General features: G+C 51.8%; 10 protein-coding genes across 10 annotated transcripts; 3 read left to right on the top strand and 7 right to left on the bottom strand.

Moving 5' to 3' along the window:
• Positions 1-248: 248 nt before the first annotated feature.
• Positions 249-1,862, bottom strand: COCVIDRAFT_28529 (hypothetical protein; the record flags this gene model as incomplete). Its single annotated transcript, XM_014698893.1, has 1 exon — positions 249-1,862. One exon carries the CDS (start codon positions 1,860-1,862, stop codon positions 249-251), a length of 1,614 nt encoding a protein of 537 aa, XP_014554379.1.
• A 343-nt stretch (positions 1,863-2,205) lies between these two features.
• On the bottom strand, positions 2,206-2,379 carry COCVIDRAFT_105075 (hypothetical protein; the record flags this gene model as incomplete). Its single annotated transcript, XM_014698892.1, has 1 exon — positions 2,206-2,379. One exon carries the CDS (start codon positions 2,377-2,379, stop codon positions 2,206-2,208), a length of 174 nt encoding a protein of 57 aa, XP_014554378.1.
• A 47-nt stretch (positions 2,380-2,426) lies between these two features.
• COCVIDRAFT_39691 (hypothetical protein) lies at positions 2,427-3,156 on the bottom strand (the record flags this gene model as incomplete). The annotated part of the gene is made up of 4 exons (XM_014698891.1): positions 2,427-2,491; positions 2,547-2,679; positions 2,732-2,998; positions 3,136-3,156. The coding sequence occupies 4 exons, from the start codon at positions 3,154-3,156 to the stop codon at positions 2,427-2,429; spliced, it is 486 nt and encodes a 161-aa protein (XP_014554377.1).
• A 693-nt stretch (positions 3,157-3,849) lies between these two features.
• On the top strand, positions 3,850-4,041 carry COCVIDRAFT_105083 (hypothetical protein; the record flags this gene model as incomplete). The annotated part of the gene is made up of 1 exon (XM_014698890.1): positions 3,850-4,041. A coding segment is annotated over one exon (192 nt), but the record flags the coding sequence as incomplete, so codon positions are not given.
• Positions 4,042-4,092: 51 nt separating this feature from the next.
• COCVIDRAFT_105076 (hypothetical protein) lies at positions 4,093-6,178 on the top strand (the record flags this gene model as incomplete). Its single annotated transcript, XM_014698889.1, has 2 exons — positions 4,093-4,573; positions 4,623-6,178. The coding sequence occupies 2 exons, from the start codon at positions 4,093-4,095 to the stop codon at positions 6,176-6,178; spliced, it is 2,037 nt and encodes a 678-aa protein (XP_014554375.1).
• Positions 6,179-6,431: 253 nt separating this feature from the next.
• On the bottom strand, positions 6,432-7,007 carry COCVIDRAFT_17860 (hypothetical protein; the record flags this gene model as incomplete). Its single annotated transcript, XM_014698869.1, has 1 exon — positions 6,432-7,007. The coding sequence occupies one exon, from the start codon at positions 7,005-7,007 to the stop codon at positions 6,432-6,434; it is 576 nt and encodes a 191-aa protein (XP_014554355.1).
• A 628-nt stretch (positions 7,008-7,635) lies between these two features.
• On the top strand, positions 7,636-9,190 carry COCVIDRAFT_39688 (hypothetical protein; the record flags this gene model as incomplete). Its single annotated transcript, XM_014698888.1, has 3 exons — positions 7,636-7,900; positions 7,951-8,799; positions 8,862-9,190. 3 exons carry the CDS (start codon positions 7,636-7,638, stop codon positions 9,188-9,190), a joined length of 1,443 nt encoding a protein of 480 aa, XP_014554374.1.
• An 852-nt stretch (positions 9,191-10,042) lies between these two features.
• COCVIDRAFT_105025 (hypothetical protein) lies at positions 10,043-13,826 on the bottom strand (the record flags this gene model as incomplete). Its single annotated transcript, XM_014698887.1, has 3 exons — positions 10,043-13,127; positions 13,185-13,303; positions 13,371-13,826. The coding sequence occupies 3 exons, from the start codon at positions 13,824-13,826 to the stop codon at positions 10,043-10,045; spliced, it is 3,660 nt and encodes a 1,219-aa protein (XP_014554373.1).
• Positions 13,827-14,374: 548 nt separating this feature from the next.
• On the bottom strand, positions 14,375-15,443 carry COCVIDRAFT_17857 (hypothetical protein; the record flags this gene model as incomplete). The annotated part of the gene is made up of 2 exons (XM_014698868.1): positions 14,375-14,724; positions 14,777-15,443. 2 exons carry the CDS (start codon positions 15,441-15,443, stop codon positions 14,375-14,377), a joined length of 1,017 nt encoding a protein of 338 aa, XP_014554354.1.
• A 1,419-nt stretch (positions 15,444-16,862) lies between these two features.
• Positions 16,863-17,198, bottom strand: COCVIDRAFT_105074 (hypothetical protein; the record flags this gene model as incomplete). Its single annotated transcript, XM_014698886.1, has 1 exon — positions 16,863-17,198. A coding segment is annotated over one exon (336 nt), but the record flags the coding sequence as incomplete, so codon positions are not given.
• Positions 17,199-17,202: the final 4 nt, after the last annotated feature.

Here is a 17,202-nt window from a genome sequence, read left to right as displayed (position 1 = left end):
TGCGTTCTCTTTCATCGTACACCAAGAGGAACACCAGCACCTGAAATAATGTGCATCTCTAGTTTGAGCTTGTTATCTGTAAAATATATCTCACCGGAACTAGCTGCAGTTATTGTGCCTCGTTTTCTTGATGTCACAGACATATCAATCCACATCACGTCGGATTGCTAACGCAACCTGTAAGTAGGGATAAGTAACATCAAGGGCAGAATACTTGAGGGATTGATTAGAATACTGCATGAGTCATTTCATTTCCGCTCACTGTTTTTCTCTTGTTGCCTTCTCCACTGCTCTACCCTCGCCTCCGTGAATTTTACTGCTAGCAATAGCATATCCATCGGTAATCCCGCTAGTCTTCCAATCTTCTCGTAGAATACCCTTGCCACTTCAGGGAGATCTTCTTGTGTCTCCCAAATCCGATATGCTTGTCCAGCCCTCAAAATCTGCCCGCTGTCATCTTCCGTATTTGGTATTGTCGCCATCATACTATGGACTGACTTGACAACACCTAATTCTTGTTGCAGCGACAGCTTGGGATAGGAGCTCTTTGTCGGGTGTTTGGTTTCCTTCTCTATGGGAAACATGTCAAAAAGTGCCTCACGGAAATAGTCTGTACGCTTTGTGCGTTGAATCGCTGCATCATCCAAAAATGCATCCGCATAGAAGTCGAGATACCGATCCATATCTTCAGATCCCATGGAGAATACGTCTTCGTTTTGTAGCTTCGCCATCTCTTCGGTAGTGAAGCGCCCAGTATCTGTATCTTTGTCGTTAACACCGCTCATCTCTTTACACCACACATCCCAGTTCATCACTGCCACAGTCTTTCCCGCCGAAAACCTCCAGTAAAGCTGGTCTGAACCGAATGGACATAACAGCTTGGTGCATACGATAAGGCAGCTAGCTAGCTGTGCCTCGGCAATGTATCGTATGCCCATTCGTTTCTTGTTCTCGTAGTGTGGAGCGAAATCATAACTTAGTAATTCTGCTAGACACCTTGTTGCACCGTAAAGTTCCAATGGTAAAGCGAGCTCTTTGAGGTAGCGAAACAAGAGCAAAGGAACGTTCAGAGGCGGCCATATGATACCGTGATCTGCACCGTAACTTATTTGCAGATCTGTCAGCAGTCTGTAGAACCGTGTGTAGGTGAATGGTGCACTTGGATCGAGAACCGCGCGATACACAGGTAGTAGCCGGTCTCTCATAGAAAGCGGTACCAATTTGATGGCCCTCCAATAAGGCAACTTGTTATCCGTGACCCATGCATGAATATCACCCGGCGTGACGGGTAACCTCAATGTTTTGATACCAAGATAGCACAATAAGAGGCAGTCGTTGAGATTTGGAGCAGTAGATAGCATCTTTCCTCGTTTTCTCTTTTTGCCATGAACATGGCCTTTCTCGGTATCTGTGAGATCATCTTCGCTCTCTAGAGTGCTGAAGGTTTGTGATTGGGGTTGTGAGTCTGCATTTGGATCTTCGTTGGAGGCGATTCTGCTTTCGAGCTGAGCGATACGTAATGCCCAAAGGTCGTAAACCACCGTTTCGAGTTCGGCAGGTAGTCCTTTGTTTTGCACCAGGAACCATATTTGGTGGCGCAATATGAGCTGCAGACACTTCAAGTAAAGATCAAAAGCCTGTGTGCCCTTGGCGATCTTATTGGTTGTCCTGCCATCTTCTTCCACATCTCTCTTTTTGCGTGTGACTGTCCGGGAGGCTGTTCTATAGTCGTCGTCGTCTTCCCCGTGCACTACACCGGCTTGCTGATGTCCGTTCTCGCAGTAAAGATGTGCATCCTCGCCTTCCTCGTAGCGTCTTGACCGGCAGTTGTCGATGCCGCACACGGGACCTTTTATTGCCATAGGGATAAGGTAGTTTGTCTATCTCGGGCTAATCGAACTGACTAACGCCGATGCACTAAGCGTTGTCGGCAATAGACAAGATGCGCTGCTTAGCCAATAATACTGCTATGTACGCAGTCTAGCTCGAGTTGACATGTGAAGGTTAGTATTGGCACGGACACCATATGTTTAAAGTTGCACGTTGTGGTGAGTGGCGATTTTGACAAAGTAGAAGATCGCTGTTGATTAGCGCGAAAACGAAAATTCCCTTCCCAGCCAATGAGGGGCTCGACATTTACCATAACAGCATCACCTTTTATTCATTGCCATAAGCGTAAGTGATATTTGGAGACAGGGAAATGATTCATGATATGTTTCCCCTACATGGCAATTCAAAGAAACCAAATCCGTCCGAAGAACGTCCAGCACCGGTCGCCCGACGCAAATTGCCGAGGAGAATGCTTCGTTTGCCACAAGGGTGCAACTTTGCAAAATGCACGCAAAGAGTGTTGCAGCCCCATCCGTAAGCTGTTCGCATTCTGCGCCTCGCATCCTGCCAAACAGTCTACAAAACCAACCGATCATTTATTTAGGAGCCTCCTTGGCGTCAATGGCAGCCTCCTCACCCATGGCAGTAAGAACAATGACGTCTAGAGTAAATGGTCAGTAAAAAGTCTTGGTATGGGCTTCCCAGGTGTAACTCACTAGTGTCCTTGCCCTCCTCAGTGAACAGCTTGGTGATCTTGTCGCCAACCTCACCATCGGGAATCTTGACGTCGTCCTTGGTAGCACCGTCGTCGGTCATGAGAGAAAGGAAGCCATCATCAGTAACGTCGAGCTGTTTGTATTGTTAGACGAGGGGTAGTCGCAACATGTGCGGGGCTACTTACGAGCTGGTACTCGCGGCGCGTAACGTTGGGAACGTCCATGTTGTGGGTGGAAGGGCAAAGTTCTTCGAGCTTCTTGCCGGTGAAGAGGTCAATGGCGACCAAGTGAACCTTTGCGTGACCGTGCTTTCCCGTCTTGGAGGTGCTCATGTCGACGATCTTGCAGGGGCGGTTCTTGATGCAGACGAAACCGTTCTTCCTCAAAGCAGAACACTGCATGGGGTAGGTCTTGGAAGCACCGGCATCGGCGCTATCGAAGGTGTGCTCATGCTATAGCAGGCCATTAGCATATGAGAAGGAGTGGTAGCGCACGAGGGTGAGACGGCGAGGCGCAAGCGGCGACGATGGTCGACCAAGGTGGGGTAAAGAGAGCACATGCGGGGTTGAAGCCTCAAGAAAAAACGTACCTGCGCGTCGTTGTCGGCCATGGTGATGAATGAGAGTTGAAAGCGACGGGTGAGGAAGAAGGAAGAGGCTCAAGTCGGGCTGCTGGGCGAAAAGCAGTAGGGAGTGGGCGGCGGTACTTTAATGGGGATGGGAGAGAGAAGCCAGCCAGCGTTTGTGTGCATTTTTGATTTTGGACAGACGCTAACGCCACGCACAGACCAGTGGCCGAGATGCCAGCCTTGTCGGGAGGGGCGGCGTGGGAGGCTTTCCTTTCCGCCGTCGAATCGTCGTATTATTCAGGCCGTGTCTAGTATACCCCTTGTGTTCTAGTATGTACTAGCATCCCTTACTTGCCCATGTCTGTGGGCAACCCAAAGAAGCGCGCGTCTGTTAAAAAATACCATGGTTGTGCCTTGTTGGTACTCTACACATCTAGCACCCCCCATCTCTGACACTTTTCTTCCCCTCTACTTATAGATAATTCCCCTTCTATCAGCAATCTGCAATACTGGTTCAGGCCCTCTTTTTTTCTTCTCTAGGGTCTTCGGGATACCTACGTAGCAAGTGGGGTCGCCATCAAGTCTATCGCGTGAGCGTACTTTGTCGAATGCTACTAATACTACCAGTGTTCTGATAGGATACTGTAGTCAATGTGCTCCGCCCTATAATCATACCTCGCCAGCAAAGAGACCAAGGCGGCTGCTGACAACGTATGGTAAGAGCGATGTTATTAATTTTTCAACCCCCCTAATAGGTATTCTTGCTCTAGGTACTACGTGCAGGCATTCTTGACACTATACTGTGTCAGTTGCCAGGGGGCTTGTGCCGGAACAACAGACGGAGGCTCTAGCAGCGCCAAGCCCCGACTGCTACAACGAATACCATACTACATCCACCACCACCATTACCTGTTCGTGTCGGATTGAATTCTTTAGTGCACCCGCTGTTGTTGCATTGCTCCTACTTACCACAACGCCATGTGGGGTTTGGACAGGCTCTCTCAGTACTCGACACCCACTGGCACGCCGCCTCCACGTCGCGACTCCCGTTCACCAGCTCCCCGAAGAGGTTATCCAGTCTCGGCCCAGCCCGTGAGGCCTGGCCTAACCCCGCGCTCCTCCTCGCTGACACAGCTCGTATCCCCTAATGCCTCCACCGCAAGCCTGCCGCTATCTGAACGCCTGCCCAGTGGCGGACTACGCAGGCGACAGACAGGCGGCGCGCCGCCAAACGTCCCCGATCCTATACACGTACTCGAGGCTATAATGGGAGGGCCGCCACGCAATGGGCCGACAACAAACGGACATGGTGGCGGGGATGTTCTCGGGAAGCCGGAGCAGTTGGACGAGCATGTTAATTTCCAAGGCCTGAGCCTGCAAGACTTCGTCGCTGACAAGCCTGCTGAGCGACAGCCGCCTACTTCTGTACATACATATAGCGCACAGTCAGTTGAAGAATGTACGTGCTGTTGTTTTGCATCGCAAGTCTTTGCTCATTGTGCCTCCAGATGACAAGGACAAAGACACGTTTGAGGACCTACACAAGTCCATATTGGCATGCGATGAAGTGCTCAAGTCGGTCGAAGCCAACCTTACAAATTTCCAGTCTGATCTCGAGGCCGTGTCTGCAGAGATAGAGTCTCTCCAGAACCGATCGATTGCGCTTAACACGAAGCTGGAAAATCGCAAGGTGGTCGAGAAGCTGCTGGGGCCCGCCGTAGAAGACATCAGCATCTCCCCAGCTGTTGTGCGCAAGATTGCTGAAGGACCTGTTGATGAAGGCTTCGTGCGTGCCCTTGCAGAAGTGGAAAAACGGTCCAAGACGATCCGTGACAAAGCCCAAGAGAATCCAGACTTGATGGCTGTCAAAGACGTCAAGCCTTTGCTAGACGACCTCATCCATCGCGCCGTCGAGCGAGTGCGAGACTACATAGTGGCGCAGATCAAGGCTATCCGCTCCCCATCTATCAATGCACAAGTCATCCAGCAGCAAGCATTCTTGAAATTCAAAGACCTATACGCCTTCCTCGCAAGACACCACGCAGAGCTTGCGCAGCAGATTGCCCAAGCATACATTCACACAATGCGCTGGTACTATCTCAACCATTTCACGCGCTACAGGACAGCACTTGAGAAGATCAAAGTCCATGCCATGGACAGATACGACATCTTGGGCGAAGACCCCAGCGCCAGAAGAAGCGGCACGCTGCTCGGCCAGTCCCGCAACGCACCCACATCCTATGACGCCTTTTCACTTGGACGACGACGCGACGCGTTGAAAAGCTCCTCAGCCAATGCTCTACCAGCAAATGTCGCTGAAGACGAAAAGTCTCCCCACTATCTTGAAGTCCCCTTCCGCAGCTTCAACCTTGCCCTAATCGACAACGCCTGCTTCGAGTACACCTTTGTCTCCACATACTTTGCCCCCGCACAAAACTTCCACGCCATCTCGAGGACCTTCAACTCAATCTTTGATCCCACGCTGGCAGTAGGACAAGCAGTTACCAAATCACTCGTGGAATCAACCACCGACACCCTAGGTATCCTCCTCTGCGTACGCCTCAACCAACACTTTGCCTTTGAGCTCCAGCGGAGAAAAGTACCGACAGTCGAGGGCTACATCAACGCAACAAACATGTTGCTATGGCCGCGTTTCCAGCAAGTCCTAGACATGCACTGTACTTCGCTCCAGAAAATCACCACCTCGCTACCCGGTCGCCCCTCCACCGGCGCCGCTCTGCTATCCTCGGGCTCCTCCAGCGCAGCCTCCACGGCACCAACGCCCCTCACGCAAAAGTTTGCAAACTTACTGCAGGGCATACTGGCGCTCTCGTCAGAGGCAGGCGACGACGAGCCCGTCAGTGTATCCGTGGCACGAATGAGGAGCGAATACGAAGCTTACCTCACCAAGCTGAGCAAAGGGATCAACGATGCTCGGAAAAAGGACAGGTTCCTCTGCAATAATTATAGTCTGGTGTGTACGATACTTGCGGATGTCGAGGGCAAGCTTGGGGAGGAGACGAGGGAGCGATTTGAGAAGCTGAGGGATTCTTTTGATAAGTGAATCTAATGCATGCAATTGATGATATAAGCAGTCTTCTCCTGACATTTGCACAGCATGGATAGAAGCAGTGACATGTTTGTGATTTGATAAAGGTCTATTGGTGATGTGTTGGTCTCTACTTGGTTTTTTTCTAGGCTCCTTGTCCACACAACAGCGCGACGATGCGTCTTCGCTATGTAACCATTTCGATCCACGTATCCATTCCAATTATCCTTCTCTTGTTTTTATTTTATTTTATTTTTCCTTGCCAAACTTAAGCCCTCAGTGGTGCCCAGTCCTTGAGCGACTGCTCAGACATGAAACCACCAATGTATGAAGTCTTGCCCAGGGAGAAACCCTTGCTCCTCAGCAGCATGTACATGGCGTTGAGATGGAAGAAGCTGTTGGGAACGACAAAGTCGTTTGTGAAGCTCGACAGAGAGCTCATGTGTAGTGTCTTGGGGCCGATTTCGACATCGAGGCCCTTGTCAGCGCTCTCGTTGTACACCTTTGCGTCAACGGCCTCAAGGACGGCGAGGAGCTGCTTGAAGAAGCTGATGACGTCGTCGAGCGAGGAGAAGGCAGAGGGGTCCAAGGTTGGTGCCGTAGCGGACTCAGCGAGCTTGAGGTTCTGAATTCCGGCGAGTTGGAACTTGCCGAGGATAATGGGCTGCATGCGGAAAGGCAGCATGTCACCGAGTTGGGCGTTCAGCACATCGCTCTCGGATGGTAAGTTGGAGTTTTCCTTTGAGAGCTCCTCTTTGGCGGTGGTGAGGAAGCTGATGGCGCTCTTGGAAATACCACGCATCACTGGGATGGTGGCATCGTAGAAGGTGAGGGAAGTAGACATTGTGAAGGCGCGGAGAGGTATCTGGTGTGGATGTGATGAAGAGAAAGAGGAATTGGGGAATTGGGGAGAGAAGATGGCAGAAGGGGAAGAGCGGTGACTATATCTACCGGCCGTCTCAGAAGAGATCTCTCCACCACTAATACATTCGGCGGCGCAATGATCCACTGTTTGTTTTTACCATCTGCACGACCCGACGCGCTAACATGTTACCGTGATACTCGGCCTTTGGTCGGTAGCGCCACGAGCTGTAACCTGAGAGCCTTGCCGAAGCATCTGCCACCATTGGACCAGGGCCATCGCTCAGGGGTAGAACAAGATTCAGCAGTCGTAGAAGTGTCTAGAAGTGGATCAGGTGACATGGATATGGATTGGTGCGACTATCTTGGAATGTTGGCAGAGGGCTTTGTGTAATGGTGGTGGAGGGGCACGATGCGAGTGGACATTCGCGCCCACCAGGCCCCGCCAATGGCACGGACCCGAAGATTTCGACGACTTGCCACCCGGACATTTCGGCCTTAACGCAGAGGCGATGGCCACCTCCCTGTTACAGGCTCGACAGAATCGATCTTGTTTGCAGTAATCTACACTGATCTCAGACTCTTCCAAGTTTCCACTTTGAGTATACAGAATGGCGAAGCGCAAGCGGACCACGGCACACTCCAATGCCGTCAAGAAGCAGGCAAACGGCATTCCCAGTCCACCCCACGAGACAAGCCCACTAGAGCCAGCTTCTGTTCATTCGGTCATCTCGCCAGAGGAGATTGAGGTTGCGGTGGACACCCTTAAGGCCCTTGCCGAGCATCCTCTCCTGATCAAGTCAAAAGCATGCAAAGATCTGAGGACTGCTGTATTCGACTTCCGTCAAGCATGCACCACTGGTCTCAACTCAGCTGGTACGTCCAAGATGGCTCGCTCCAATGGTAAAGGCTAAGCGGCACCATAGACGGCAGTAATCTTACTGCGCGTATATCTGGGGCGCTCACAGACTCCAAGTACAGAGATGCTCTCATCCTGCTGGCCGAGATGCGCATTAGGAAAGAGACCCCAACACTGGGTGCTCTCTGCCGCTGGGTGCGCACTTTGGATGTTGTATCTGGACTCAGCATTCACGTCCAAGTGCCGGATCACAGAGTCGTAGGTGCCAATGCTAACAACGACCAACTCATCCAAGTCCTCGACTCCATACTCCGAGTCACAGGCCCAACAGACGTGACAACTAACGGTGCAGACGCATCTGCAGGTATCTCGCTACAAGAAACCTGGGACTTGCGAAGCACCAGCAAGCCTACGCGCCAGGTACGGAGTAGTGTTGAAGACAAGTCCATCTTCGCCTCATGTCCTTCAGACCTCAAACAACACTTCCGCATCATTGAGACTACCGAGGGACTTCAGCGCAAACCACCTAATCTCCACCCTGCCATTCTGTACGCCTCGAAAGACGATACCGTGCTGCTAGGCAAAGGCCCCAAGACAGAATGCTTCAAGCACCCCATCGTACCCAACCTCCGTCTCATCAAGGATGTACTCTCTCCTGACGAATGCTCTGCCATCATTGCCGCAGGAGAGACAATAGAATTCATACCCGATGCGCCCATGCGCCCACAAGGCGAAGACACTAGTGTGCTAGCCCACAACTTTTACTGGATCGTCGATCAAGCCTTCCACGACAAGCTCTGGGATAGAGTAAAGGCGTTTGTGCCAGACAGTGTAGCAGGCAAGAAGGTCCGAGGTATCAACCGCCGCTTCAGGGTGTATCGATATGTGCCAGGTGCCGAGTATCGCTGTCATATCGGTATGTCTAATCATACTCCTGAAACCAACTAGATGCTTGACTAACCTTTTTCCGCTGCTCAGATGGTGCATGGCCACCCTCAGGCATTGATCCTGTAACAGACAAATACCAATACGATGCCTCGCCGTCCAATGCCCGCCAATCCTCCCTCTTCACCTTTCTCATCTACCTTAATGACGAGTTCAAGGGCGGCGAAACCACGTTCTTCATACCCAGTGTGAAAGAGGGCGTTATCAATGCCTACCCCGTCAAACCTATCATGGGCAGCGTTGCTGTCTTCCCGCATGGCGAGGCTCAGGGCGCGCTACTGCATGAAGGTACGGGTGTGGTTGAAGGCGCAAAGTACGTCATCAGGACTGATGTTGAATACGATGTCGATGCTACTGTATAAAAGTTTGGTTCCTTTTCTCGATACATTGCTTTACTCATTCGCCGTATTCAAATCTGGGCCGGGTGTACAATTGCTACTTTGGCTTTCCAACAGGATATCTATCGATCACTCAAAGGGATCCCAAAAATGCATTTTCCACTTTTTTTTCCATTAATTTAAAAAAAAAACTAAGTAACTTACGAACCCTAACCCGCAAACCGCCCCGAACAAAAAATAAAAGAATAAAGGCGACCGCGAAGAAAGCAACAGAAATACGAAGGGAATGTTGTGTTTAAAGGAAAAAAAAGTTAGAATTAAATATCCATACCAAAAAATATTTCCCATGATGTTATTCTAAACGACAGAAGTAGAAGCAGAAGCAGAAGAAAAAATGAAGAAGAAAGAACAGAAAGTAGGACCTTGTGACCAACTAAACCAGAGTTGACACAAACTAACTTTTTTCTCTTCTTTTCTTTTTCTCCGAATAACGCCTGTTTACCGGGAAGAAAGAAGGAAAGAAAGAGAAGAGAAGGCGAAAGAAAAGTTCCCTTTATCCCTAGTCCCATGATAAACCCCCCCATCCAGAATGGTTTTACTGACACGAACCATCCGACACGTGAGAGACGGAGAGGGAAGACAGAATCAACCACTCAAGTTCAAGATTTCTACTTCAAAAAAAAAGCCCCGTCCGTCCCAAGTGCCGTTCCAAACCTCCCTAGACCCTCCCTATGAAACCCCAAAGCAAAAGAGGAAGGAAGAAAAAACCCTCCCAGCTAATAAATGTGGGGGATGTCATGAAGAAAACCAAGCCTGCTTTTCCCTTTACACAGAAGCAAAAAGAAGAAGAAGAAGAAGAACTCCAACCACCGCACCTTACGTCCTGCTCTTCTTAGCAAGGTAGTAAGTAAGCAAGTTGAGATGCTGTTCTCGAGCCCCAGCAACGACTTTCCAGAATCCGCCGTCTTCCTTTGCAGCATCCGAGCCATTGATGCGCTGATGGAGGGCAACGCAGAATTCAATGTCGGCTTTGCGGACGTCGGCGTCTTGGTCGTCCATGCAGCGGACAGCTAGTCTGCCGAGGCGGGCAGTCTGTTCGGGTGACAGGCTGAGGTTCTTCTCACCGCTAATCTGGACGAGCGATGCGAGCGTGCTGAGCGACATGGTTATTGTGCGGGTGGGTGCTTGGCCGGGGAGCGAGCAGACTGAGGACTTGGAGTTTGGTGAGGATGATGGTGTCGAGGCCGACAAGTCTTCGATGAGGGAAAGGACGGTTTCGAGGCAGTCCAGTGCATTGCCGTACTTGACAATCTCGTCTGCAGTCACCTCGAGATCCATGGCCATGTGCGAAGTGTTCTCATACTGTGCTTTCGTCTGTAGAATAGTTCGAAGCACACGGGCAGAGTATCGAGCAGTCTCCTTGCGGTATAGAGAGAGTAATGCACGGATCGTCGCTAGCGCCTGTACCTTCAGGTTGACAGCCTTTATCTGGGGCGCCTTCAACTCTTGAACTGGTGCCTCGAGAAAGTCCAGACAAGCTACGAGCAGCTTGCCAAAATTTTCGTCATTGGGCCCCCAAATTTCCTGATTCGACTTGACCATGTCCTGCATGCGTCGAAACATGTGGGCTTCGACTGTGCGACCTTCAATCTTCCTGATACCGCTCGCCAGTAGCTGTCGGTTCTTAAGCACTTCAGCATTGGCCGTGTCATAGCTTTCCGTCTGTAGAATGCTTCCCGTACTATTCGTCTTGTGGTGACCGCGTGGGCGCTCGTCGTTGTCATTCCCCATCATGATGCCACTCGATACGCTTCCACTGCTGTGTCGACGCTCGTTGCTCTTCTCATTAATGGGTAGCTCCTCAAGAACAAGCTTTTCTGATTCCTTCGCCATGCGCGCCGGCTCCTCGCCAACGAATGGATCTTCGTACACCCGGACCTCATCGCCAGTGTCGGTTCCTCGAGTACCCGTTCGATCTGGTGTTCTCGTACTTAGACTTCGTGTCGATGAGCGCAAGCTGGCAGCCTCGAGGTGGCCCATAGACTTTGGACTCCTTAGCATTGATGCACGGGGGCTAGGCACTGGCAGTCGTCCTGCAGAAACTCTAGGCTTCGGTGGTGTGCGCTGCGTAGGTTGTGCTGCAGGTTTCGCTAGATCTGGAATGACCATCGTGAAGTTGTCATCGTCGCCCAAGTCAATCGCCTCGTTGTCTATAGCTGCACTTCCGCCAAGTCCATTCCTGTGCCTAAATGGGATAGTCCCTGAGTCGTGATGACTTTGTGACCTTACCCACGGCTTTCTCGTGGTCGATTCTTCGTCCTTCGCAGGGCTCGCAGCTGGACTTGCATGTCGTGAACCTCCACTAAGAGCTTTGCCGTGTGCAACAGGTTGACCAATTCTTGACTTAGGGCGAGCAGGGCTGACAGTTGGGCTGTTGTGAGTCTGCGATCGCGGCCGGGCAGTGCTTTTCGATGTAGTTGACTTCTTTACAGTCGATGTAGCTGGCGTCTTTTCTGGTGTCATGTTAGGCGTTGACTTGCCTGGTCGCCGAACAGCGTATGGGTCGGCTGTCGCCGGCCTGTTCAGCTCAGGTCGAGGTGGGCGAGTTGGACGCCGTACTGTCCCTGACATCAGCGAGCCGGTACCTGTAGAGTTCTTCAGCGCTGATTTCGTCGACTCGCCGGACATGGCTGACGGAGGTCGTGCTGGCCCAGAAGATGGTGCAGAGAGGTTGGAAATCGTCCTTGCGGTTGTTGGTTTGCTAGGCTGTGGTTTTGCTGGTGCTGCGTAAGTTGCGGCAGCAGAGTTAGGTCGCTCGGGCATGTTCTTTGCGGCGGCCAATTTGGCTCTCCTCTGCTCAGCAATCTTCTCTTTCAGAGCACTTCGTGAGGTACCGGGACCGACGGATTTTGAAAAGGATGCTGAGCTGGCTTGGGAAGAGGCGAGTGAACTATTTGGATTGTTGGGGTCCTTCTCGAGAGCACTCCTTTCGCGCTTCTCGAATGTGTCGAGCATCCTCTCCGCCCTCTGAGGCCATACCAAGGCAAATGTCCAATATGCGCTTCGATAAGCCTCGCGCACTTTGGGGTTGGCGTCAGCGACTCCCTTTTTGATTATGGTGTCCAATGTATCCATTCCGCCAGAATGCTCAATGTGCGATGTGTGCCTCCGAATTAGGGTTTTGATCCATGTGGCAGAAAATGTTCTTGGCTGAACGTTCTTATCTTGCGAGGCGAAGAGAACATGTTGGAGCAGACGACTGCTGTATGAGATGTTTTGGAAAATGGTATCCACAGTGACGTTTCCGTTCTGCGCAGCGATGTTCTTGGTGGCAGCACACATCTTCACGAAACACTGCAACAGAATCTCGGACCAGGGATCAATGGCGGAACCAAGCGTCTTGGCAAGCTCTTGAACCAGCAGGCAGCCATTAGTTGACATTGTTGTTCGGAGGGAGTTTGCGACTTTGAGGATGCCATCGAGAAGTGATTTGATACCAGCAACAAAAACTCCGTGAAATTCGTGCGGTGCGTTACCCTTCAAAATGCGCCTCAGCTTGGTACAATTCTTGTCTCGCGCTAACCAGTTGGCCTCGCTCTCTTTTCCCTCGTACCAAGGCGCCATGTCTCGGAAGATGTCGTCCAGCTCGCGCTGTGTATAGATGTGAATAGGGTCCATGACGACGACTTCGGCAGGCGGCGGTAGTTCGGACGCATAGCTGTCTGCTAAGCCCACGTCGGGCTGCAATTGCTCCGCTCGCTTCGCAGAAATACTGCGTGAAAAAGCAGCTGGTTGGGGTTGGGGCTGTGTGTGTTGCGGTGGTGGCTGTGGCGCTACGTCTGCGTCCTTTGTCACTGCGGCGTCGTCGAGGTGTGTTGTGATGTAGGTGGCGATGGCTTTTCTGACGTTCATAGCAACGAGCTGCTTCTTCAAATTTGCTTTGGCGTGTTCTGGTGCATGTCTGTGGATCTATCAGTCATGTTCCGCGACCCATTGCTTCCAGCCCAACCGCACATACCCAAAGAGGTCGACAACGGCCTTCTTGGCCGTGTCGCGCACACCAGCATCGGCATCTTCGAGGTTTGCGACGAGCTGGTTGGAGTAGCTCTTGAAGGGCAGTCCTTCGGTCTTGTTCATCTGTTGTCACGGTAACATTAGACTTGTCATTTCGATCCCATGCGCGTCAGCCGCAAAGAAAGCCCACCTTTACTACCCAGGCCATGGACGCCTCCTTGGCGCGCGGGTTGGTGCTCTTAACGGCATCGTGGATGAGCGCATCAATCTCTGCAGGGAACAGGTAGTGCAAATCAGCGAGGATTTGCGAGGCGGCGATGCGATGGCTCTCGCGCGCATCGCCCAGCTTGTCGGCGAGAATGGAACATAGGACCGAGGATTGCGAGGTGAGAATGTGTGTGTCCTTTTGTAGCTGCAGTCGCTTGATGAAGTGGCTTAGTGTCGAGAAGCCTGTCGAGACGAGGGCGGCGGAGGTGGCGGCAGTACAGGCGATGCGGATGCACTCGAAGATTGGGGCCTGGCAGTTCTCAGGGACTCTGTTGTGTTTGATACTCGACTTGAGGGTGTTGAAGAGCGCCAGACGGGACTGGACGTCTGTCGAGGGCTTCTGGAGGGCCTTGAGCAGATCCGATGTCTCTTTCTCCATGATGGGCACAAAAAGGGCCCGTTGGGGGAGATTGATCCTATACTGTTAGAGGCGGGGGTTGAATGTGTTGTGAGCGTTGTTTATGGCCCGCACGGTACTGCCGTAGTTGCGTTCGCGCTAAGCCAGTCGCTCAGCAACCCGTGCGCCCTCCTAATGCACAACCCTGGCGCCTCCAGCGCCCCTCCCCCCATGGCCGATCCACCCTTGGAATCTTCGAGATAGACAATGAGTCCTTTACTTGACCCGTTCAAGGCACTCTCCACGTGTGTTTGCTCTTCCGCATCACATCTCCAACAAACATGGCCCACGTCGATTAGAGTCTTCAATCCCGCGGGCTTGCCACGTCAGACCGAGAAAGCCATTACAAGAAACATCCATGTTACGAATCCAGTCAAGCGTGCGGCCTTTAACGTCACACTCCTTTGTTATTTATCAACAATGTCAACAATACCCACGGCTACACATGACACTTGGCAAGCCAATGGATTTTATTTTCTCTCGCAAGACTAACAGCCTGCATCGGCTCCATTCAACAACAATGAGCCCTTCTAAGACTCGAGGTTCTGAGCCTGCCTTGCCTCCCACACATTGATGGCCTCTTCAGCAGCCTTGACTCCGCTGAGAGCCATGGCACCAAAGGTAGGGCCCATCCGATTGGCGCCATCAACCTCACTTAATTCCATGCCACCAACAATCAGGCCAGGCACAATCTCACGGGTGCGCTTGACAATGGCATCCTCGGCGGTGCGCATATCCAATCCACGCATGCCGCCAAGCTTCTCGAGTTGCTGCATCGAGACAAGGCGCTTAACGGAGAAGGCACCAAAGGGGCCATCGTGACCCGTCGTGGAAATAACAAGTGGGGCATTGATGGTGTTGGGATCCATGCAAGACTGGTCTGTAGAATTGTTTGTTAGTGTAGGCTGCCGAGAGAGAAATGCTCAACGTACCGTCGTGATGCATGGAGACGAGCGTCCAGTTGGTGACTACACCGGCGATGCGAACTGCATTGGGGTCATTGGCGGTAGGTGCAGGACGAGTGATGAGGTCCTCAACAGTTGTAGCATTGAACAGCTTGACGTTGGGAAACTGCAGGACCTTGGACAACAAGGTGGACGTGAAGAGGGCAGCATGCTTGACCACGACAAAGTCGCCCTCGTCCTCGTATGACACACCAAGCTCGTTCAAGAAGAGCTCAGCAGGCTTGCGCATGACCATGGCACTGAAGAGCTGGCCACCGAGCCAAGCTCCTCCACCAGGAGCAACGCCAGCCTCGACAATGGCAATCTTGAGATCGGGGCGCTTGGTGGCGAGCGTGAAGGCAGTGGAGAGACCACATGAGCCAGCACCAACAATGACCACGTCAGACTCGGCATAGGCGTCGAGGTCATTGAAGTAGCGGCGGGTCATGGCACGAGAGACTTGCGACTCGCGGATGGGGGCAAAGGTGAATTTGTCCCAGTTGTTCTCGAGGTCAGCAACAGTCTTGGCCTGGCTGCCAGCAACAGCAGCAGTAGCATCCTTGACAGAAAGGTCCTTCTTCAGACTCAGGTCTTTGGCAATGCCGTTGCCGTCAACGGCAGCGGGCCTTTCGTACATGGCAGCAGGAGGAGACATGGTCGAAGGTGTTCAGGGGTCGAAACCTGCAGTCAGTTAGGTCTGTTCTACAGGGGTAGAGACAGAGCAGAGCAGTGCATGATCCTTTACGCAGGTATTATCCTGATCAAGTTCGAAACCGTATAATCTCAGAACGAATCCAGCCATTCCCAGCTTGAAACCAAAGTGCAGATGCACAGCAGTGTTCAAGATGGACATGGCTAGAGACGAACACCGGTTCATGCAGTATACTTAGCTGTAGAAAGTACCTAGGTGACTTGAGGACAAGACGCGCGTGCGGAGCACAGTCTGCACTGTGGCAGCCATACTTGAGGTTCGAGTATCTAGATGATGGTCAGCTCTGACTCTAGGACACAGGTTGGAGCAGGTGAATGAGTACGAATAATGAATTGGATGGAATTGAATCGAATTCTGCAAAGGGCTCAAAGCGTAGGGAAGGGGAAGCGAAGAAGAAGACGAAGAATTGAATTGAACAGGTGGTTAAATATTTCAAGACCCCCACCTCGTCATGCACGAATATCCTTCAGCAACCGTTGGGGCGGGGTAATAGCTCTGGCTCTGGCTGTGCGGGTTGTGTAATGCGTCAGACCCCACTGTACTTGCCGTTTTGGGAGTATTGAATGAGCACCGCGGACAATGTGATTTGTGAAGAGAAGATGCCGTGGTCGGAAGTTTGCGCTAAAGACTCAACACTGGGCACAACTCCGAGCAAACGATTGACGGAAGGAACAGCCGGGCCATGTCACGACGATGTTAGTGCCCCACGTGTTGGTACCGTTTGGGACATGTGCATGCCGCTTGTGGTTTTGTGCGAATAGTAGACTGAGCACGGAGACGCAGGTTCTTGGAAGGTTAGTAAAGTTTTGAAATGAAATCTGGATGATGGCGGCAGTAGCAGTAGCAGTAGCAGTAGCAGCATGCAGACGGAAATTTGGTCACCATGCCTGCCATAATCATAATAATAGACATATTTCCTGATTGGGAAAGACGATTTGCAGCCTCTTGGTTGGGCTAGCACTCCATCATCAAGGGCTTCAAGAGCGGCATTTTGAGTATACTGTGACACCAAACTCCAAATGTCTGTCATACATGGGTTGGTAATGGATATACATTTGAACCTTGGAAGGTTGGCCGAAGCCTTTCGTTGGGGGGTGGACGGACAAGAGAGGTGGTGATACAACGGGAAGTGCTTGGAAGTCCCGTCAGCCTGGCATAACTGACACAAGGGTCAGATCTGTGAGTCGATCAGCCCCTACGTCACGATCAAGAAGGAAGATCAGTCATCCACAATCCGGGGCTCGTGGATAAGGTTTAGTAACTACCACGGGCCCGGCTTTTGACATCGATCAAGAATGCGTGGGGCAGGGGTAAGGCAGAGAGACACATGAGGTGAGAATTGAGCGCCATGACTAGTCGAGGCTAGCAACAAACGCGAATGCGACTACGAGGACAAGGGCAAGTAAGCATCCATGATGGATGTTCAAACAGAGTCGGTGTTGAGTAGCGTGCTACTGAGACAGCAGTGCGGCAATGGGGTCCAGAGACATGGTATGCGGGCCTTGTGCGTGTGCGTGTGTGACAGTGTGCTTGGTGGTGCCAGGTGGGAGAGGGATATTGTTGGCTGAGGGCAAATCGCGGTCTGAAGCTGACTCTTGGGACAGGGCAGATCAGCAGGGACCGTTCGGCTGGATGAAACGTGTCCGTGTTGGTGTCGTTATTCCCGTTTGTTTCAGGATCCGGGAAGCGCGCAAATGAGCGA

Source organism: Bipolaris victoriae (assembly GCF_000527765.1).
Source record: "Bipolaris victoriae FI3 unplaced genomic scaffold scaffold_70, whole genome shotgun sequence".
Classification (NCBI taxonomy): Eukaryota; Fungi; Ascomycota; class Dothideomycetes; order Pleosporales; family Pleosporaceae; genus Bipolaris; species Bipolaris victoriae.
This window is presented reverse-complemented; position numbering and strand designations above follow the sequence as displayed.